The sequence below is a fragment of the Lynx canadensis genome, chromosome C2 (genome assembly GCF_007474595.2).
Source record: "Lynx canadensis isolate LIC74 chromosome C2, mLynCan4.pri.v2, whole genome shotgun sequence".
NCBI lineage: Eukaryota > Metazoa > Chordata > Mammalia > Carnivora > Felidae > Lynx > Lynx canadensis.
In genome coordinates this window covers 75493355-75516893 of record NC_044311.2, presented here as the reverse complement: position 1 = coordinate 75516893, position 23539 = coordinate 75493355, and the positions used below count along the sequence as shown (strand labels likewise).

The 23539-nt window shown below is 38.6% G+C and overlaps 1 protein-coding gene across 5 annotated transcripts in view; it reads right to left on the bottom strand.

Annotated features, from left to right (window-relative positions):
• Window positions 1-22303, bottom strand: part of KLHL24 (kelch like family member 24) — a 44945-nt gene extending 22642 nt beyond the window's left edge. The window contains exons 1-4 of one of the 5 annotated variants that reach the window (XM_030328859.1): window positions 22193-22294; window positions 15025-15153; window positions 12729-12791; window positions 4535-5515 (exon numbers count right to left, since the gene is read on the bottom strand). In XM_030328859.1, coding sequence (XP_030184719.1) covers window positions 4535-5454 — 920 coding nt within the window. In that variant the 5' untranslated portion in view covers window positions 5455-5515; window positions 12729-12791; window positions 15025-15153; window positions 22193-22294. Of the gene's footprint in view, window positions 1-1688; window positions 1789-4534; window positions 5516-12728; window positions 12792-15024; window positions 15154-22192 lie in introns of those variants that run through there. The other 4 variants (XM_030328860.2, XM_030328861.1, XM_030328862.1 and 1 more) reach the window with 4 other exon arrangements.
• Between the last annotated feature and the right edge of the window lie 1236 nt (window positions 22304-23539).

Here is a 23539-nt window from a genome sequence, read left to right as displayed (position 1 = left end):
ATTTTAGAGAAGAGGAAACTGATAGAGAAGTGAAAATGCTTTGCCTAAAGTCATGGAACTAACTATTTGTACAGAGCCAGATCCTAGACTAAGCCTGATTCTGAAGCCAGTATTCTGAACACATAATGATGCTTGCACTTGTTTATTAAAAAACAGCATTATGTACTAGTACAGAGATTTAAAGTTACATAATATATATTAATAAAAAGACAACTATTCCTAAGCTTTATTCCTATGATTGGTCTCTATTGTTTTTTCTACCAGGGCTTTACAACTGGTAGTACAGATTATCAGAATTTACATGCTCTTAGATTGGCCCATACTTTCTTTCTAAGTAACCCTATCATACTGTTTTCAATATAATGTATGTTGGGGTTTTCTCTCTCATTTGAGAGACACGTGGGTATATATAGGTAGAATATCCAGTATGGATTGAGCTCCAGAGAATACTTGGCACAGGATAAGCATTGAAGAAATACTGGCTGATGTGAGGACTATAACCTAACTGTACAGTGGTAGGAACAGACTGTCATCACCCTAATCCAGAGTTAACTTTTGCATCACTCAAGGTGGGATGACCAGATATACTATGTCTCTTAATGTAATGCCATACAATATATACACATTACCTACGATGAATTCTAGCCAAAAATATTTAACTTGTCTCCATCAAGCTGGAGCTTGTAGAGCTAACTTCCAGTTTCCAGTAAACATAGCTAAATTCAACTAAGTAACACCATAAGGAAGCAACCTAATACAGAAGGTGCAATATTCTCCTGGGCAACTTGCCCATCAACAAGTTAAAATTATGAAAAAGAAACTGTTCTAGAATAAAAGACTTGGTGGAAATAACTACATGCAATGAGTGGTCTTTGACTGGATCAAGGTTCATTATGGAACAGTTTAGGGATTGGGGAAATATGGATATGGACTGGGTATTAGTTAATATGAAAGAATTATTATTGGGGCGCCTGGGTGGCTCAGTCAGTTAAGTGTCTGACTTTGGCTTAGGTCATGATCTCACGGTTCATGGGTTGAAGCTCCACGTCAGATCTGTGCTGACAGCTCAGAGCCTGGAGATTCTGCTCCACATCTGTGTCTCCCTTTCTCTCTGCCCCTCCCCCATCGTGCTGTTGCGCGCGCGCTCTCTCTCTCTCTCTCAAAATATAAATAAACATCAAAAAAATTAACAAAATATTTCAGCTCATGACCTGAGCTGAAGTTAGACGCTCACTGACTGAGCCACCATGGTACGCCTATGTTATTGTTTTAAAGATGCATCCTGAAGTAAAAATAAACAAATAATTTTTTAAAAATTGGCTGAATGAATGGATGAATGAAAGAAAGAGAGAAGTCTGGGCTGGAGATATAGGTTTGATAGTCAATAGCATATATGGTAATTAAAATGAAGAGAATAGATGAGATAACCTGGGAAGATGTAATATAAAGCAAGACAGATGTGAACCAAGGGGATGATCAACATTTCAAAGGTAAGACATAGAACCATCAAATTGGAAAAGAGCAGCTGGAGAAGAAGACCATAGGGAAAATAGTGTTTCAGAAGCTTGTGGAGGAGAGAGCATCAAGAAAAAGTAAAACAATTGATAATGTCAAATCCTAGTGAGAGATCAAGGTGAATAAAGACTGCAAAGAAGCTAACAAATAACAAATAGAAGGTCAGTAATGACCTGATTGAGAGGAGTTTCAGTAGAGGGACTGGAGCAGAAGTCAGAGGAGTGAACTGTACTTGAAGTGGAGACATCACTCCTCTTTCAAAGAAGTTTGGAGTTTCTCAGAAAGATGAGAACCTGTACAAACAATACACATTGTTCAGATAATGAAATTCCTAGTGATTGGTACTAATATGCAGTAACAGATAAGTGAAAGAATATAAAGAACAGGAGGTGATGGTAGAGTTGTAAAATAAAGCATTTCTCTTTATATTCCTCATGTAATGCCTACATAAAATAAATATCTTCTATTACATTTACAATATTCTGTAAATTCAATGTAACTACAGTTTGGTTTTTCCTACTTTTCCCTTAAATAAAGATGACATTACAACCTTACACAGATTATTTCACTGTATGAAATGGATTGATTCCCTTAAAAATTGGATGTAAAATACATTTTTACAAATCAAATAATTAAGTGAATTGGAAAATTATCTATTTATATTCTAAGCTTAATTATCCTTAGGCTGCAATCTGATTTCATTTATGTCATATTTTTATAATGTTAATAATAAAATAACTTGGTTTGATTTTACAACATATATTCCTTGGTCCCTAATTCTAATCTTATGCATATATAGGAGATATGCAGGAAAGGTATTATTAACCCTATGTGACCCAAAACCATTCTCTCTGCTATAAGGGCATTCTGTTTAGAAAAATACACAATTTTGGGGTACGTGGGTGGCTCAGTTGGTTGAGCATCTAACTCTTGATTTCAGTTCAGGTCATGATACCAGGGTTGTGGGATCAAGCCCCATGTAGGGCTCCATGCTGAGTGTGGAATCTCCTTGAGATTCTCTCTCTCTCCCTCTGCTCCTCTCCTCCGTGCACTCTCTCTCTCTCTCTATAAGAAAACACACGATTTTCCCCTTGGAGGGATACCGTGTATCCGGAAAAGTTCTAGAACAGCCCCAAAGCTGTTCAGTGTTTTTTTTTTTTAATGTTTATTGATTTATTTTGGGAGACAGAGTGAGCACAAGCAGGAGAGGGCAGAGAGAGAGGGAGAGAAAGAATCCCAAGCAGGTTCTGCACTGTTAGCTCAGAGCCTGACGTGAGGATTGATCCCATGAACCGTAAGATCATGACCTGAGCCAAAATCAAGAGTTGGTGCTTAACTGGCTGAGCCACCCAGGCATCCCCAGTGTTCTTAATTAATACACTGAAGAACCTTGGTCTTTTACATTTTTAAGCTCAGCCCAAGTTTCATAACAGTCCTTAAATAAAATAACAGCTTAAAAAAATCAGTATATTATATAATAAAATTGCATGTTCTTGTCCTTTGTTAAAAAACTGAGTAAAATATTCTATATTTCTTTCTTATAAAGCAATTACTTTTCATGAAACTCAGTTGACTTTGAAGAAAAAAAGTGCATTCTAACTCTAATACAAAGAAATATTACATTATTTTTTTGTAGTTTTAATTACCCAATACTGTATCCAAAAAAGTTCAGACTGGGAGTTTTCTTAAAGTGGGTCAGACCTATACTATACTACATAAATAATAATAGCTAATAATTTTTAAGTACTTCTGCACACCACTTCTGATGATGAGTACCTTAAGAGTTATTGCACTTAATAGTTAACTAAGTACTATTTAAATCATCATTCTCATTTTACATATGAGGAAAGAGATTAAATCTTACTATATCCAAACTAGTGTAGATTTTAAAGACATGCTATCTCCTAATATGCTGAATTTTAATCACATATAAAAGAATAATAATCAAAATCAAGTCTAAAAATTTGATTTAAGAGCTATGCTCTAGTAAATTTATAGGAAAAGTGGAGACGCTATGTGAAAATAAAAATAAACACCAGTTTCACAACAATGTGAATATATTTAACACTACTGAGTAGTACACTTAAAAATTGTTAAGAAGGTAAAACTTATGTTATATGCTTTTTTTACCACAATTAAAAAAATTAGCTTTGTTAGAAAAATATTAGAAATATTTTTTACTGTAATATTTCTCACAATAGCTGTTTCTTGCTTATTCACAGTTTGGCACATTTAGTATTATTCCTTCAATTATTAAAGCATGGATATTATTTTTCTATAGTTTATGAATTAAAATCTATATGTGCTTTATAAATACACATTGTAAGATGATACAAATATAATACTGAATTGAATTCCCACCTCCAAACATAAATTTCTAAATTCTCTGATGATACAATTTTTATATTCAGAAAAAAATTTAAAAATTGAGATTGACATTAAATATGTAACCATGGCAATAAGAAGAGATCTGAAACATGGGTTTTACATCTAAGAATCCACTCAATGTATAGCAGCTTATTTACTTCACATTTATATTTCAAGTTGTCTGTTTGGAAAAAAGGGAGTCTGTAAATTGGCCGATTGTTTTTTACATGCAGAGGCAATCCAAGACAGTCTACCAAAGTCTTTAGTCTACTTTATATCCAAAGGCCCTCTGGAAAGAAAAGTGAAATGATCTGGGACCCTATAAATGTTAAGAGAAATAAGTAGAAATACATTGAGATGTGCAGAGTTGTAAAGACCCTTTGCCATACCCTTTCATAGCTCAGAACAATAACAAAAAAATGTTACTGTTGAATCTAGTCTTCACTGGCAGAGACATTTTATTTTATTTTTTGGGGGAGGGGGGCATTTTAATGATTTACATAATCCATAACAAATCTTAAATCATATAAAGCTACATGTAGACAATACATAAAATAACTAACTGAGATTTCACTCAGGAGGTTTAAAAATATTAAACAAATAAAAACTTGTGTTGATTATGTTGTAGTTCATTTACAAACAGTTTTCTCACCTGCGTGGCCTAGTCCTTGGGGACATCATTTCATTCCCAAGTATGTGGTACCGTCTTGCTTCATGCAACAACTGATAACACTCAGGAGAATTCTGGATCAATTGGTCCACCTCAACTGTTTGGACAAAGTAGTTGGGATGCAACAGAGGGAGTCTCACATGTGTCAGGAGCTCATGTAACAGTGGTCTTCTCAGATCAACAGCACGATAGACCCAACGCATGACGGCTTCAAAAACCATCTCCTCTTTACCAATAACAAGTTCATCACTACAAATATAATCAATAAGTTCATCTTTATCAAGCTCAAGAAATTCTTCATGCTGGGACACATCCTCAAAAGTCTGTAATGCAAAATTCTTGCATTTTGTGAAGAGTGTTTTGAGGGAATGCGTATCAGCAAAGCGCTGGATTCCTAAGCAGTTACAAGGATCAAGTTGCTCCTCTAAGAACTTGGCACATGCATCACGGAGAACACTAATCTGAAAGAGGCTTGATGTTTCAAAGAGATATTGTACATTCTCTGTAGTGATCTTTACTTTTCCAGTATAAACATACTGCAAAAAACATTCCATGGCTTCAGCTAAAATACCATTAATCTCAACCAACATTTCTCTGCTTTCTCTGTGGTCGTTACAAAACATAGCTCTGAAATAGCTACTGCAGGCTGAGAGAACAGCTCTATGGCAAGGAAATTCTTTGCCTTCCACACAAATGATAACATCTGTGAATAAGCGGCTGTCTCGGAATTCATTGAATATCTGGAGTATGTTTTCAGCATGGGATGATCCTGAAGAGAAGTCAAAAAACTCACGGCCTGTCAGAGATTTAGGGTCCATTTCAAAAACTTTACGTTTAGTAGCTGGGGAATCACGCACCCCAAGATCCTCTCTGTTTAGTCTTCGTCCCAATATTAGTACCATTGTTACATCAGTTGACTATATAATTGTTGAGAAATGACTGTTAAGTATCTTCTTTATATGGCTACAAGTAAAAAAAAAATGAAAACATTTCAATATATAAACAGCACTCTACATAGTTTCATTTTGATGTAAACACTACGACAAAATCACATGATATATCTTATACAGGACATAGAATATGATCTCATTTTAATAAAAATTGCTAAATAAAAATTTGCATTATGGGCATAATTTGCAATAGTATTCCTTAAGCCCATCTTCTCCAAAAGTATTATGCAGTTTGTGAATTACTAATAACCTCTGTCTCCCCTATTACACAGATGGGTTCCATCTACTTACTGTAGAGTTAAGAAGGAATGCTGCAAGACAAAGAATTTGACTACATTCAGAATCCTAATATAAATGTTTTATTATCTTAATATATAGTATTGCTAGAGGGGAATTCAGCTTTATCTACCAATGGCCTTTAGAAATATGTATACTGGGGCATCTGGCTGGCTAAGATGGTAGACCATGCAACTCTGGATCTCAGGGTTGTAAGTTCAAGTACCACATTGGGTGTAGAGATTACGTAAAAGAAAAAAAAAAAGGAAACTGTCTGACCATCAAGTCCCTTTCTAACAATCTATTCTAAATAAATAATCAGGAATATGTGGAAAGATTTATTTACAGGGATGTTCAATGATGTATTAATAGAAAATACTTAAAACAATCTAAATGCCCTACAATAGGAGATTAGTTAAACCACAGTACGTCTTAAGGATGGAAGACAGTCTATGCAGCCATTTAAAATTATGTAGACTAGGGATGCCTGGGTGGCTCAGTCGGCTGAGTGTCTGATTCTTGGTTTGGGCTCTGGTCATGATCTCACAGTTTGTGGGTTTGAGCCCTGTGTGGGACTCTGCACTGACAATACAGAGCCTGCTTGGGATTCTCTCTCTCTGCTCCTCCCCCACTTGCATGTGTTCTCTCTCTCTCTCAAAATAAATAAGTAAACCTAAAAAACTTTAAAAAATAAAATTATGTAGACTATTTAACAATACGGGCAAGTATTTATTAGGTAGTATGTGGAAAACAGATCATAAAATATATGCTAAAAAACAGAAAAAAATTATGTATCAGTGGTCTTAGGGAAAGAAAAAAGGAGACACATATGCCAAAATGGTAAGCAATTTATTTATCTCCTGTTTTTTTTCTATTTCCCCCAATTTCAACTATAAATATGTAGTATTTTGTTTTCAGATTTTTATTTTTTATTTAATTTTTTTTAACATTTTTATTTATTTTTGAGACAAAGAGAGACAGAGCATGAGCAGGGGAGGGGCAGAGAGAGAGGGAGACACAGAATCTGAAGCAGGCTCCAGGCTCTGAGCTGTCAGCACAGAGCCTGACGCAGGGCTCGAACTCACGGACAGTGAGATCATGACCTGAGCTGAAGTCGGATGCTTAACCAACTGAGCCACCCAGGAACCCCTGTTTTCAGATTTTTAAAACATATGTATCTATGCCCTTCTCTCTTTCGCTAGTAAGAAACATCCCTAAACTTCTATCAGAAATGACTATGAATAGGTAAACTAATGGATTGAGGCAGGGGGCTGTAGCTATCAATTCTTTTAAATTTTGATTTTTAAGGTGGTTCTTCTACTGCTACTTTTTTTCACATCTCCATAAGTTAATATGTGATCCAAAATGTATTTGTAATTGGCCTAAGAGCACTCAGAATAGCTCTCAACTATTCCCATGCCCTCATAATCTCATACAGAATTTTTTCTTCTTCTTCTTCTTCTTTTTTTTTTTTTTGAGAGAGAGCAGGCTCAAGTGGAGGAGAGAGGCAGAGGGAGGAAGCCAGGGGGAGGGGGGGGGCGGAGAGAGAGAGAGAGAGAGAGAGAGAGAGAGAGAGAGAGAGAATCCTAGGCAGGCTACTCACTCAGCATGGAGCCTGACATAGGACTCAATACCTCAACCCTGGGATCATGATCTGAGCCTAAATCAAGAGGCAGACGCTCAACTGAATGAGCCACCCAGGCACCCCATCATACAGAATTCCTTCTAACGGTCCCAGCTTATTTCTGAAATATTTCAACAGTCAGACATCCAGACCTAACTATGGCATCATAAAGAAGGCTTAAGAACATCAGAGATAACCCCCAAAATGAAATGCCATCCTACATTCACAAGCCACAAATAAAGTCGAGACTTGAGATTTAACAATCTTAATTTAGGACTGTATTTTATATACCCCATCACATATTAAACTGTACCCCATTTTTAAAATCATGTGACATAACCAAGAAAATATGAAATATCAAGATCAAGAAGCAACTCATCTATTCCATTCTTTTTCATATTCTTATTCTATTTGCTTTCTTTTCTCCGTCACTCTAATGACCCACATATCCAAGTTACAATATTCACTAGATGCTTCCAACTTTCATCAACTCGCTCACTGAGTTTATTTAATTTTGTCAGTTCCATGTCTATTATCATCAACAAATACTTACTGTGTGCCCACCTTTGTCAGGATACTGTGCTACACCTATGGTTTTCAAAGATCTAAAGGTATTACTAGATATTGCTGTTGAAGTTTTTATTTTAAATATAGTTGAGACAACACATATTCACACAAAGATAAATAATAAGGGAGCATAGGCAATATGATGCCACACTGGTACAGACAGCACAGTTCCCACTTACAATGGGAATGTTTTTTACCTCTTCATATAAATTAGCATTTAATCTTCCTGAAGTCCAGATGATAGAGTTTTCCCTGGGCAGATGTATGCCAGGCTATTCTGATTGTTAGGAAAAAGTACTTGGTTATAACAACATTTGAAGGACACCTAAACGTTTGCATGTACAGAATCTTTTCTTTCTTTTTTTTTTTTAATTTTTTTTTTTTAACGTTTATTTTTGAGACAGAGAGAGACAGAGAATGAACAGGGGAGGGGCAGAGACAGACGGAGACACAGAATCTGAAACGGGCCCCAGGCTCTGAGCTGTCAGCACAGAGCCCGACACGGGGCTCGAACTCACGGACCGTGAGATCATGACCTGAGCCGAAGTCGGACGCTTAACCAACTGAGCCACCCAGGCGCCCCAAGTACAGAATCTTTTCAAAACACTCCTCTCTTCATCTCCCAATTTTGCAGGGAAAGTCAGAAGAAATTCAAGCAGTTTTATCAGTCAAATGGAATAAAGATGTGAGTAACTATTTTCATTTGGGATCAGCAGGTGGGGATTCAGAGGCAGTAAGCTGATAGGGAAATCCCTGCTGTGTTCATGTAGATTGTGTGGATTTTAAAAGTCATAAAACAACTGAAGAAGGGCCATTTTGGTCCCCTTTAAGAATTCTGGCAAAAACTGAGGAAGTTCTTAGAACTCTATCAGGTTAGGCTGTAGGAACAAGTAAGAGCCAAACCTGGGTAATAATGGTCTATTAACTGGTTTGACAATACCACGGGAGCTATATTTCTTTGTATGCATTAAAAAAGAAAACAGAACAACAACACTAATCTTTTTTTTAAACTGCTTGCCATGTGCCTGGCACTTTCTAAATTCTTCATACAGATTTAATGTAATCCTCCTAACAACCCTATGAGGTTGTTACTACAATTAACAAAAAGTTGTTTTATAGCCTTAGGACTTTATATACAGGATTGAGACAGATTTTTCTAAATAGGCAAGAGCTATTTACAAAGTAAGTGAAAGACTGATAGGGATAAACTTTACCCTCACTTCTAAGTTAAAAAACAAACAAACAAAATTTTAAGTATTCAAATATACATGCAATTTATTTTCTAACTGTGTAACAAAGTTTGTAATGTAATGAAACAGTTATAGCCATAGAAACTGATGTAGAAGGCCTACTTTTTAAAAAAAAAAATTTTTTTTTAACGTTTATTTATTTTTGAGACAGAGAGAGACAGAGCATGAACAGGGAAGGAGCAGAGAGAGAGGGAGACACAGAATCTGAAACAGGCTCCAGGCTCTGAGCTGTCAGCACAGAGCCCGACGCAGGGCTCGAACTCACGGACCGTGAGATCATGACCTGAGCTGAAGTCGGACGCTTAACCGACCAAGCCACCCAGGCGCCCCTAGAAGGCCTACTTAAATAAACAAGTAAAAATAAACCTGAGAGAATGTTTATGACTAACTGGTTTTTGGAGCAATGTCAAATACCAGATATTTAGTCAGTAAAATTAGCTTTTCTTAAATTTGAGAGAATATTAGTTTACCCACATGTTATAGTCCAAGAAAGCTAGCTTTTGAACTGAAATCTCATTATGCTTTGGAGGTTTCAGGTAACAGATTTGCCTAAGAATAAAATCTTCATTTTGTTAATTCTAATACCTAAATGAATAAAATTACATAGGCTTAAAATATTTTATTATCAGTTTTTTTTTTTAATTTTTTTTTTCAACGTTTATTTATTTTTTTGGGACAGAGAGAGACAGAGCATGAACGGGGGAGAGGCAGAGAGAGAGGGAGACACAGAATCGGAAACAGGCTCCAGGCTCTGAGCCGTCAGCCCAGAGCCCGACGCGGGGCTCGAACTCACGGACCGCGAGATCGTGACCTGGCTGAAGTCGGACGCTTAACCGACTGCGCCACCCAGGCGCCCCTTTATTATCAGTTTTAAAATGTATAATCAAGAACCAAAAAAAACAGGGAAAGGTTTCTTCTATCTCTTTTGAGACTTTCCTGACTAGAGAGTTCACGTTTGTCTCCTTGCAGGTCACGCAACTTCTTGGGTTATGGCTGCCCACGCATGTGTGTGCCATCCACGAACCCATGTACATATACATGGGTTAAAGTTGAAAAATTCACTTATAATACATATAGTCACTTCCAAATGGACAGTAGCACATATCTCGAATATGCTTTTAATCTGAAGTTATCTCAGTATTGGTTCAATACACAGAAACCTATCTCCCATAGATGAGAGATCACTACTGTGCCTGAATGCCAATTTTTTGTTGCTGAAACTGAAAAAAGTTCAAAGCATGTAATATCACAAGTGATAACCATTCAATTATGATAAACATAAATACGATATGGAATATAACTTATTTTAATCTTAATGCTTTACCAAGTTAAATCTTCCCAAATCAAAAATTTGTCTATAAATTTGCTTACTTAGTTTAAATTCTTATTGCATTTCAGATTCAAAAAATTCACAAACTATTGTTTTTGACTGGTGATATAATGACTGGCATCCACGACAACAAAAATCTTGGACTTTATGCCTTTTCTGTTCTACATTTTTGTTCTCTCAATCTTTAAATGAATATAAAAACAATGCAACAGAATGCAAACAAAATGCAAAACAAAATAACACACTGTAAGAACTAAGAATTTCCTTTTGGCTAAAAGGGACAAGTAAGAAAAATGAAAAGATACTCTTTTCTGTATCTAGTAATCATACTGTATCTGGTATTTGTTAACTGGTATCTGTATCTGATAAATTTAGGGATTGTAGATTGAGTTAAGTATTAATATAAAGCTGATGATACAGGAGTTAAGAAGGGTTTGTTTTCTTATGCTATTTTCTGCCTCTTATTCTTATAGCTGGTTCCTTGACTGTTGACTGACAAGAGGTCTTCCACTGCTTCCACCCAAGGTAAAACTGAAAATCCCGTATTAGAACAGCTATAAAATCACCTGCTATTACAAAGTATTCAGCAGCAAAAAAGATACTTGTTTACTGCTTTGTAAGAGAGACTATCTCACAGATCTGAGCTGTTTGCTTCCAAGAAGCTTTGGCCTGGCTTTTTGCACATCTTCACTTTCTCTAGACTTTCTGAGAAAGTCTCCCATTAACCAGTCTGCACAACACAAAATATAAATTCTTCCTATTGATGACAGGGTAAATAATTTACACAGGGGTCTTAGAAATATGAGATGCATTTCAAAGTGAATCTTTTGGGCTTCCAGGTATACTTTAATAGCTTTTGTTTTCCCATTTTACACAAAGTGTTTTATTTTAACTAGTAATGGTTAAAAATGTAAAGTTACGTTTAATCACATCTCAAAGTAGAGTATCTAATATAGGTTCAAGATTTATAATAAGTGATATAATAAATGAATTCATACACAATCAAGTCAACAAAACATAAATTACAGATTGAATTCTAAAAACTGAGCAAATATCAAAGCATCATCATTCCTTTCAGGAAAGAGCAAGCAACTAAATAAGCATCGCAGGGCACCTGGGCGGCTCAGTCAGTTGAGCGTCTGACTTCTGCTCAGGTCATGATCTCACGGTTAGTGAGTTCGAGCCCCACGTGGGGCTCACTGCTGTTGGGGCGGAGCCTGCTTTGGATCTTCTGCCCCACCCCCACCCCCCTGTCCCTCCCCAGCTCACATGCTTTCTTTCTCAAAAATAAATAAACATTAGAAAAAAAATAAGCATCTCTAGATAAAATAAGAGGGAAAGATGTTTGTTCCAAAGGAATATAATGACACGAAGTTTTATCTAGATAAAGGTAGTGAATACAAGGGTGATCAGACTGCCAAGTCAGCAACTGACTGCCAGAGTCACATGATTTGTCTAGAAAAGCTAGATCCCTTTCTTTCTCTCCCTCATTTCTTCAGGATCTTTATTCCTGATGCTACACTTGAGAGACTTTTCTTAACATAAAGATTCTTCTGGTTAAAGGTACTCTAGCATTGGGGCACTTGGGTGGCTTAGTCGGTTAAGAGCCCAACTCTTGGTTTCAGTTCAGGTCATGATCTCAGGGTTCATAAGTTCAAGTCCCATGTTGGGTTTCATGCTGGTGATGCAGAGCCTGCTTAGGATTCTTTCTCACTTCTTCTCTCCCTGCTCCTCCCCTGCTCACTCTCTCACACTCTCTCAAAATAAATAAATAAACTTAAAAATAAAAATAACTAAAAGTACTTTAGGGTTTTATTTCCAACTGTAGAACTCATGCATGTTGTAGACCTAGCTCCTGACTTCTAGGTAGATTTAAAATTATGTTTTTGGCCTATGTCACAGAAACATGAGGGGAGATAACTTATTTTAGTATTTGTAAGACTAGAGAAAAATTAGAAGAGGGGCTAAGGATATCAGGGAGGAGCTGAAACAAGTAGATAAATACTTTATTTGTTAACAGAAATGACTGTGACACTGCCTTCCTTTGATCTTGAGAATAGATATAATTTGTTCCCCATTACTCTGATTGGCCTAAGTAGTCCCTGGTTAAAGAAAGAAAAATGGCTTAGATTCTCTAATAGCAATGTTTAGGAGTTTATAAATACTATAAATATAATACCTTTTGAGCATTTGCTTGATCAAAGCCCCGGTAAAAATACTTGTGTTATTTTAATTTCCACACCTAAAATAAACAGAGAACAGCAATTTATAAATAAGATACTAATCACATCATGCATAGTTGGCATTATTTACAGATATATTGAGGGGTGCCTGGGTGGCTCAGTTGGTTGCACATCTGACTTGGGCTCAGGTCATGATCTCACCGCTTGTGGGTTCAAGCCCTGCGTTGGGCTCTGTGCTGACAGCTCAGAGCCTGGAGCCTGCTTCAGATTCTGTGTCCCGCTCTCTCTCTCTGCCCCTCCCTCGCTCATGCTCTGTCTCTCTCTCTCTCTCAAGAATAAATAAAACATTAAAAAAATAAAAAAAAAAAACAAATATATTGAAACAGTTTTTAGATTTCAGTTTCTGACTTTCGCACAGTTTAAAAGTTTTGCATAGAAAGTCATTACTGAATAACAATTCCCTAAAACAAATTAATAATTTTGTGCTATTTTACATATGCATTAGTTTCCTTATTTATCAGCTTCCTTACTTGACAATATTATCTTGGAGTAACGTTTCTTGAAAGGTGAGTAAACAAATATTTGTGTCAACAGCAAGCTAACTGGTGGCACTGAGATGACAAAAATATATATCCTGTGATAATTCTGCAATGGATATTTGAAGAGTGTCTGGTAATTGATGTTTCATCTGAGTTTGGGGCCAGTAAATAATAGAGTTGGTCTATCAATATTAGAAAAATTGACAGTTTTGGGGTACCTGAATGGCTTAGTCGGTTGAGTATCTGACTTCAGCTCAGGTGATGATTTCAAGGTTCATGAGTTTGAGCCCCGTGTCAGGCTCTGTGCTGACAGCTCGGAGCCTGGAGCTTGCTTTGGATTCTGTGTCTCCCTCTCTCTCTGCCCCTCCCTCGCTTGTGCTCTGTCTCCCTGTCTCTAAGATAAATTAACATTAAAAAAATTTTTTTAAAAACCCAAAAATTGATAGTTTAGTCATTATGTAATATAAAACTATGGCATCAATTTGAGAAAATCAGAAAATTTATGGTAATTCAGGAAAAAAATTTTAGTTTTTAATCCTTAGTTATCTAGATTATCCAGACAGAAACTCAAATAATTATTTTAAAATCTTTTAATACAGAAATACATATTTTTTCTGCTTTGTTAAACCTTATAAACTTAGTACCTGTGGAAACCAACTAATTCAGCACAATTCTTTTTTTTTTTTTTTTTTGGTGGAAGTGAGGGAGGAGAGGAATTTTCTCTTAAGAAAAAATACTAGAACCTTGAACTGTGCACGGAATAGCAATATTATTTACATACAAATGGTTCTGGTCTCTTGCCCAGATATCTACAAACAGAACTTGCAAAGTCTTAACAACTTTAGGCAAATAACAAAAGTTGATCATGAAAATGAAGAAATGGACTGTTGATTTATACACACACACACATGCCTGATTATGTTGTGATTGTGAAGTGAATGTTATTTTGAAGTTTCCTTACTCCCAGAAGTTAGTCTAACTTGTGCGTACCCTTGGTAAAAAATATTTCAACTTGGTCAAATTAGGGGATCATTAATCCTAGCTATGTTAAATGTTTTTTCCCAATGGACAATAAGATCCTGAGCCAATGTTGGGATTTGGGTCAAATGAAGAAAGGTTTCTGAGCGCTTACTCTCTGTCTGGCACTTGAGTTGCAAATATTGAATTGAGATCCAGTTTAAGACTCTGCAGGGTTGTGGTCCCTGGCTGGCTCAGTCAGTACAGCATGTAACTCTGGATCTCGGGGTTGTGAATTTGAACTCCACATTGGGTGTAGAGATTACTTTAATTAATTAATTAATTAATTAATTAATTAAAACAACAACAAAAAAGAACTCTAAGACTGACATTAAAATAGATTCAAATTTTCAGTGTTTCACCAGCAGAAAACACAGGTACAAATTGGGATAGATTTTTCTCATGACTGATCTGGTCTACAATTATTACCTTAAGGAGTAGAATCACAAGGCAATTCACTAGGGCATTTTGAGCAGAGTTTTTTTTTTTTTTTTAATTTTTTTTAACGTTTATTTATTTTTGAGACAGAGAGAGACAGAGCATGAACGGGGGAGGGGCAGAGAGAGAGGGGGACACAGAATCTGAAACAGGCTCCAGGCTCTGAGCCATCAGCACAGAGCCCGACGCGGGGCTGGAACTCACGGACCATAAGATCCTGACCTGAGCCTAAGTCGGCCGCTCAACCGACTGAGCCACCCAGGCGCCCCTTTGAGCAGAGTTTTAAAGTAATACTTACCACCCTAATAAGTAAGGGCAAGGGACAGAGGAGGCCAATGTAAAGTTGAGAGGAGCTACAATATCACAGTTGATCTAGAGTGTAGCTATGCTGCAACCAAGCTTAATTTTCCTTTAGAATGCAGGAATCCTATACAAAGAAAGAAATTACTATCAGTCTTAAAGATAGTGTGGATTAATGAGGAGCTTTAAAGACTAATAAATACGAAATAGGAAAGGAAACCAATATTTTCACTAATGTGGTCTCTACAACTAGCAGTACTGACTTGCCACATACTATGCTCTACACTACTCCATTTTCTCAAATTTAACTTTGAGTGAAGAAAAACATAGCAGAGACAACCAGAAGACTAAAAAGAAGAGGTTTATCTTTAAAGATATATAAAGTTACAAAGTAAATCCAAAGAAGGAAAGCTTAGCACAAAAACAAACACTCAGATCAATGGAACAGAATAGAGAACCCAAAAATAGACCCACAAACGTATGGCCAACTAATCCTTGGCAAAGCAGGAAAGAATATCCAATGGAATAAAGACAGTCTCTTCAGCAAGTGGTGCTGGGAAAACTGGACAGCGACATGCAGAAAAATGAACCTGGACCACTTTCTTACACCATACACAAAAATAAACTCAAAATGGATGGAAGACCTAAATGTAACACAGGAAGCCATCAAAATCCTCGAGGAGAAAGCAGGCAAAAACGTCTTTGACCTTGGCCATGGCAACTTCTTACTCAACACAGCTCTGGAGGCAAGGGAAACAAAAGCAAAAATAAAAAGCTTCTGCACAGTGAAGGAAACAATCAGCAAAACTAAAAGGTAACCGACGTAATGGGAGAAGATATTTGCAAATGACATATCAGATAAAGGGTTAGTATCCAAAATCTATAGAGAACTTATCAAACTCAACACCCAAAAAACAAATAATCCAGTGAAGAAATGGGCAAGACATGAATAGACACTTCTCCAAAGAAGACATCCAGATGGCCAACCAACACCTGAAAAAAATGCTCAACATCACTCATCATCAGGGAAATACAAATCAAAACTACAATGAGCTACCACCTCACACCTGTCAGAATGGCTAACATTAACAACTCAGGCAACAACAGATGTTGGCAAGGATGTGGAGAAAGAGGATCTCTTTTGCACTGCTGGTGGGAATGCAAACTGGTGCAGCCACTCTGGAAAACAGTATGAAAGTCCCTAAAAAATTAAAAATAGAACTATCCTAGGACCCAGCAATTGCACTACTAAGTATTTATCCAAGGGATACAGGTGTGATGTTTTGAAGGCGCACATGCACCCCAATGTTTATAGCAGAACTATCAACAATAACCAAAGTATGGAAAGAGCCCAAATGTCCACTGATGGATGAATGGATAAAGATGTGGTATATATATACAATGGAGTATTACTCGGCAATCAAAAATAATGAAATCTTGCCATTTGCAACTACGTGGATGGAACTAGAGGGTATTATGCTAAGCAAGATTAGTCAGAGAAAGACAAATATCATATGACTTCACTTATATGAGGACTTTAAGATACAAAACAGATGAACATAAGGGAAGGGAAGCAAAAATAATACAAAAACAGGGAGGGGGACAAAACATAAAAGACTCTTAAATATAGAGAACAAACAGGGTTGTTGGAGGGGGATGGGCTAAATGGGTAAGGGGCATTAAGGAATCTACTCCTGAAATTATTGTTGCACTATATACTAACTTGGATGTAAATTTAAAAATAAAAAATTGTTAAAAAAAAAAAAAAGAAGGAAATCCAGAAAAGTGCAACATAGTAAATCCATTATTTAAAAATGACTAGAGGGACACCTAGGTGGCTCAGTCAGCTAAGTGTCAGACTCTTGATTTCGGCTCAGGTCATGATCTCCCTGTTTGTGGCTCTGAGTCTGCCTGGGACTCTCTCTTTCTCTCTCTCTCTGCCCACCCCCCACTCCTGTGTGCTCTCCCTCTCTTTCTCTCCAAATAAATAAACTTAAAAAAAACCAACCGTATACTTTTTATAAATTTCAAATATTTTCACCCTATTTTCTTAAAAGCTTATTTATTTGAACCATTCTATTCAATGACTTGTTAAAAACTATAAATTTACACTCTTGAAATTTTAATTTAAAGCTTTACTCTTGGAGCAGTGAGTGGTTCCTAAACCAAGTTTTACAAATCCAGTATTTAAAGCCCAGTCTTAAAAATATTATTTTTTCTTTCTTTCTTTTTTTTTCCCCTGAGAGGAGGATAAAGGGTTTATTTTACATAACTGAATGAAAAATAATTCAAGAAATAGTAAATAAACACTATATTATTTTCAACATTTCTAATTTCTTTTTTATTGTTTTAAAGTTTATTTATTTATTTATTTATTTATTTATTTATTTATTTATTAAAGTGTATTTATTTGAGAGAGACAGGAAGAGAGAAAGAACCCCAAGCAGGCTGTACATCCAGTGCAGAGCCCCTCAAAGGCCTCAAACTCCAAAACTGTGAGCTCACGTCCTGAGCCAAAATCAAGCGTCAGACGCTTAATTGACTGAGCCACACAGGTGCCCCTTAAAGTTTATTTATTTATTTTGAGAGAGAGAGAGTGCATGCAAGTGGGAGAGGGGCAGAGAGAGAGGGAGAGAGAAAGAGAATCTTAAGCAGGCTCCGTGCCATCAGTTCAGAGCCCGATGCAGGGCTTGAACACAGAAATCATGAGATCATGACATGAGCCAAAATCAAGAGCTGAAGCCTAACCAACTGAGCCACCCAGGTACCCCTAGCGTTTCTAATTTCTTAATGGAACCACCAAGAACACATTTACCCACCATAAGACACCAGAAACCAACTAACACTTAAATTTCTTTCTCTAGGTTTATAGCAATTAGGGATTATCCCTTGTTTACTAGAATTCAAATGGTCAATATGTTCTGACTTTGATTAATGAGAGAAAAAAAGTAAGAGGTATCTAATGATGAAAACTTTAGCAGTGCTTAATGTGTCAGACTTAACAATATAGTTCTATAATTAAAAAAGAATACCCTCTTCTCTCAAATCACAGAACAAAAAAATCAGATTTCTCCATTCAGTGTTTTTCTCCCTTGCCTTAAAACTTTTGGTTACTAATATTTCCCAACCCACAAAGGAAAAAAAAAAATGCTAATTATCAAACATCACACCTAGGGCGCCTGGGTGGCTCAGGCCTTTAAGTGTCCAACTTTGACTCAGGTCATGATCTCACAGTTCATGAGTTCCAGTTTATATATATATATATATATATATATATATATATATATATATACACACACACACATATGTGTATATATATATACATATATAAGTATGTATATGTGTATGTATATACATATACGTATATGTGTATATATGTGTATATATATATGTATGTGTATATATATACATACATAAGTATGTATACGTATACTTACGTATATATATACACATACGTGTATATATATATATATGTATATATATGTAAAATCACACCTGCTATCAAGCCGCCTTATTGAGCCTACTCATGCTTCTCACAAGACTTAACATGTAAACTTAATGTCATTTGGTTTTATCCTAACATGTTTCTTTTAGGTATTTAATGCATGATTTTATTTTAAAATCAAATTAAATCTGCAAGGACCCTACCTGCTGCTCTGCCACTCAAACAGGTTTGAGATCCAGTATTTCAAGCAACTTCTCTATGTATAAAAGTACTTGTAAGTTAGTGACTTTTATTTACCTTAGCGGTGACACAAATTATTTACAGAATAAGTTTTAGAAACTATTGAGTACAAAGCCTAATCACTTTTAAACGTCAAGTTGGTAGACTTTAGGATGTGCCAAATGCTGAAAAATTATAAGCCCTTGGGTGATGAATTTACAGTGACAAACCCATCAATTAAAGTTAGTTCAGCTATTGTGTTGTTTGTTTTTAACTTTATTTACTTTGAGAGAGAGCATGAGAGTAGGGGAGAGGTAAAGAGAGAGAGAGAGAGAGAGAGAGAGAGAGAGAGAGAGAGAGAGAGTCCCAAGCAGGTCTCCTGCTGTCAGCACAGAGCTCTATGGTGGGGGGGGGGTGTCTAACTCATGAACCGTGAGATCATGACCCGAGCTAAAAGCAAGAGTCAGACACTTAACTGAGCCACCCATGAACCCCAGGTATTGTTTTTAACAGGATAAAGAATAAGGGTTTTAAAATGTCAATAGTTGTCAGGTGGCCACATTTTGTTTTAATCACAACACAATCAGAATCATACAAAATGTATTTTTCATATATTTATATGGATACACTTATGAGGCTATTTTATTTACATTTTTCAGTATACAGTCCATACCTAAATATTTATTGAAAAAGGATGTCCCAAATTTCTAGGTAAAAGTATATACAAAAATGACTGCAGTCACTTAATAGTATGTATTTGTCATAGGCTTGACCTTTGGGTTTTAATGAAATGGCAGAAAAACAAGGAAGTTAAAAGAAAGTTTTCTGAAAAAGGATTAAGGTTTTAGCAACTTGAACAGAAGTCAAGAAAGTTTAAATTAAAGCTTATAGCCCTAACTCAGAATATTTCTTTTTTCTGTTCAGATATAAGTCACAGGCTTTGTCTGGATATGCTGATTTAAAGATTGCATTTTGTACTTAGATATGTTAAATGCCCTCAATGCACAAGTGATGAGAAGTGTGGGATTTCAGAAGCTGCCCCTCTGGTGTAGTCATCTCCACTTGAATTTTAAAAATATATTAAGAATGCATAACAGGGGCGCCTGGGTGGCGCAGTCGGTTAAGCGTCCGACTTCAGCCAGGTCACGATCTCGCGGTCCGGGAGTTCGAGCCCCGCGTCGGGCTCTGGGCTGATGGCTCAGAGCCTGGAGCCTGTTTCCGATTCTGTGTCTCCCTCTCTCTCTACCCCTCCCCCGTTCATGCTCTGTCTCTCTCTGTCCCAAAAATAAATAAACGTTGAAAAAAAAATTAAAAAAAAAAAAAAAAAAGAATGCATAACAAATGAGAACTGTTCATATTCAATTTCTGCTTCAGCCAGGGAACTCAATTTACCTCCTATAGAAATGCATTATTCTTGGGTGAATTCCTATAAATTTACAGGAAAAGAAAACATGATAAAACTCAAGTACCCTATTCATGAAATTAGGCAAACCGCATCTATAATACACTGTGGCTAACGTGATTGTTCTTGGAGATTTTATTATTGTCATCTTAATTTACACTTTTTAATGTTTATTTGGGGGGGGGGGGCAGAGAAAGAGGGAGAGAGAGAGAGTCCAAAGCAGGCTCCGTGGTGTCCCTCCCAAGGAGGGCTAGATCTCTCCAACCATGAGATCATGACCTGAGCCAAACTCAAAAGTCAGAGGTTTAATCCACTGAGCCACCCGGGCGCCCCTAAATTTACAATTTTAAAACAACATATTTGTAATTCGCTCAAAATTTTTAATTACAATGGAGATAAATACAGGAGTGTGCCACAGTCCTCTAAACAAGGAAAACAATCTAAACCGGGGTATACAAGGCGCTTAACTTTTAGACGATATCCCTAAGCTATCATTTATTTATTTATTTTAAGTAGAATTCTAATTTTAATCTTAGTCTATACCGGGTAGATTTTAAATCTATTTTACATTCCTAATAGAAATCAAGCTCGGCTGGTGGACCTAAAAAGCTGTAGCTGCAAATACTAAAAAGTAATTTTTAAAAAGCTGCTTGAAAGCAAGTGATTAATCACTAAAATCAACTGTGAACAGTCACTGCCTCAGGGGTGAGTGAGGCATCCTAAAATATGGCGTTATGGTCCTTATTTAGCTACTCATACGTTGTTTACAGAATCAGCAAGCACAAATTCACATAAGGATTTCCTTCCCACCATCTCGGTAATAAGGCGACACTAGTTAAATAGGGCTAATTTTCCGGTCCTCCAAGGGCGCCCGCGCTGCCGTCCTCTGCAGTCCCAGAACTGCCTAAGGCTCTGGCAGAAGCTGCGGCGGTCACCGAGGGACAGTCGTGACCGCCGGGAGGGCTGGGTCTCTCGCTCCAGTCCTTCCGCGCGGGAACGCGCGCCGCTAGCTCCAAAAGGGCCGCAGGAGCACCGAAGCCGAGAGCGCGCGCTCCCGCGCGTCCTCCAGATCACCTTCAAGGGGGCGGGGAAGAGCTGCTTGGGCACAGCGACAGGACAACCGCCAATAAACACTCGGAACTCGCCCAGTCGTCCCGCCTGCAGGCAGCCGCCGGCGCCCAATCCCAGCTGTGATAACAGTCAAGAGCCCCAAGTGTCCAGAACTTGGGGGGCGGGGACATTAGGAACCAAATTAAGAAACCGAGTCCTGGACTGGTAGGAAGGTGGGGAGGTTAGGCGGGGACTCCGCGGGCTGAACGCCGGCGCCCCCGCCCGCCCCGACTCCCCGGGGACAGTCGCTCCAGGGCTGGGTTCCCGGCGCTGGCTCAGCCGCCATCCGTGGTAAACAAAGGCTCGCGGGGGGTGGGGGTGGGGGCGGGGGTAACGGTCAGGTGACAGTGCCGAGCACATTTCGTAACCGCTTTAATGGGGCTTCTCTGGCCCGTTGCTCTGGGACCCACCTTGACCCCGTCAGTCCTCCCCAACAGGACCAACGGAGGCCCCCACCAAACGAAAAGACTTGACTTGAGACCTTCTCATTCTCAGTGCTTCTTTCGATTGAAAAAGAGCAGCGCCTCGTTCAAAGCCCATCAGCAACATGCGGGGCCCATCTGCCCAGCCCTGTCCGCCAGCTGCTCCTGCCCTCGAGGCGAAGGGGTGACCCACACCTGCTACCCCCAGCCCGGGCGGCCATGCTCCTCCCAACCCGCCCCCGGCGGGGCGCGCCAGCAGCGCCGCGGTTCCGGGAGGGTAGTGCCAGGAGGCGGAGGTGCCCTCCCTTCAGGGCTGCCGTTACAGTGCCGGGATTGAAGACCAACCCCCCCTCCCCCCAGGGTGCCCTGGAGACGCTGCACCCCAGACAGAGGCCCTGCAATACCAGCCTCAATCTCCCCTCAGGCCCCACGTCTGGCTCCGAGACGCCGGCCAACGCTGGCTTCCTTCTGGAGACACCCCAGTGGTCGCGACCTCGGCCGCCCCTCCGCTCCCGGCTCTGGCCGGTTCGTCGCCTTTCGGCTAGTCCGGAGCTGTCAACCCTGGTACCTCTCCGCGAAGGCTGGAAACGGCCAGCAGCGGCGGCCCCTGCGTTCCCTCAGCGGCCCGCGGCGCAGCGCTCTCCCCAGCGCCGGCGTCCCCCTCCAGCCACCAGTGTCTGCTGTAGCTCACAACAAAGGAAACATGTGACCGTCCGGGCCAAAACACTGAGCGTCACCGACCCCAGGCCAATCCGAGTGGGTGCCCCCCGCCCTGGGGCACCCTGGGATATGTAGTTCCCACTCCTGGGGCGCCTTCCGGGCCACTAGGGTTTCCCGCTATGGGGGGGGGGTGTCGGTGTCAAATGTGAGGAGACCCAATTAGCAATCTAAGGGTGCTAATTCGGAAATACTTTGTTTTAGGTAGAAACGGGTTAAGGAAATCCATCCGTGTTAGGAGCCTAGTGAGAAACCCCGAGTCATTTGTTTATTGCCACGTCCCCAGGCAAAAGCGCGTTGCCGACAATTCTCAGAACCTTAGAGCGTGGGCCTAGGCATAGAGATCTTTTTTTTGACCCCTGTATACACAACCTGGAAATTTGAGGACCGGAGGGGTGAAAGGGACTAGCTCTGGTTGCTAGACAGGTCAGGGAAACTGCCTTTCTCTGCAAATCTGTTCATTTCACTCATATCAGTCATATCAAATGCTAGGTTACCTTTTATTTTTTTAATGTTTATTATATTTTTGAGAGAGAGAGAGACAGAACATGAGCGGGGGAGGGCAGACAGAGAGGAAGACACAGAATCCCAAGTAGGCTCCAGGCTCTGAGCTGTCTAGCAGAACCCCAGGCAGCTCGAACTCGCCTTAAGATCATGACCTGAGTCCAAGTCCGAGGCTTAACTGACTGAGCCACCTAGGCACCCCTACCTTTTATTTTAAACCTAGTGCAAGTGAACAACGTTGTCACAAATCCTTATTTTCTCAGGCAGATAGATACCTCAAAGGACAGCATTTTCTCCTTTTGTTTCTGCAAATATTTTTTCAACCACCTGATTTTTCAAACATTTAACTAGGTTTTGGCTTCTAATATTGGGATAACTTCTCTCCCTTCTATACTTTATGAATACAGTCATACCTTTTTGTTAAATAATGGAATGTGTTCCAATGACCAGAGGTGGAAATAAATAAAGAAGGCATATTTCCAGTCCTTCTAAATATACTTTTTAGGCCTCTTTTCCATCTCTTATTAAAAACAAAAATACTCAGGGAGCACCTGCTTGGCTCAATCAGAAGAGCCCAAGACTCTTGATCTCAGGGTCGTGAGTTTGAATACCACCTTGGGTGTAGAGATTACTTAAATTTAAAAAAAACTTAAAAAGAAAATGCCTGCAATTTATTATGTTTATATATTAAATA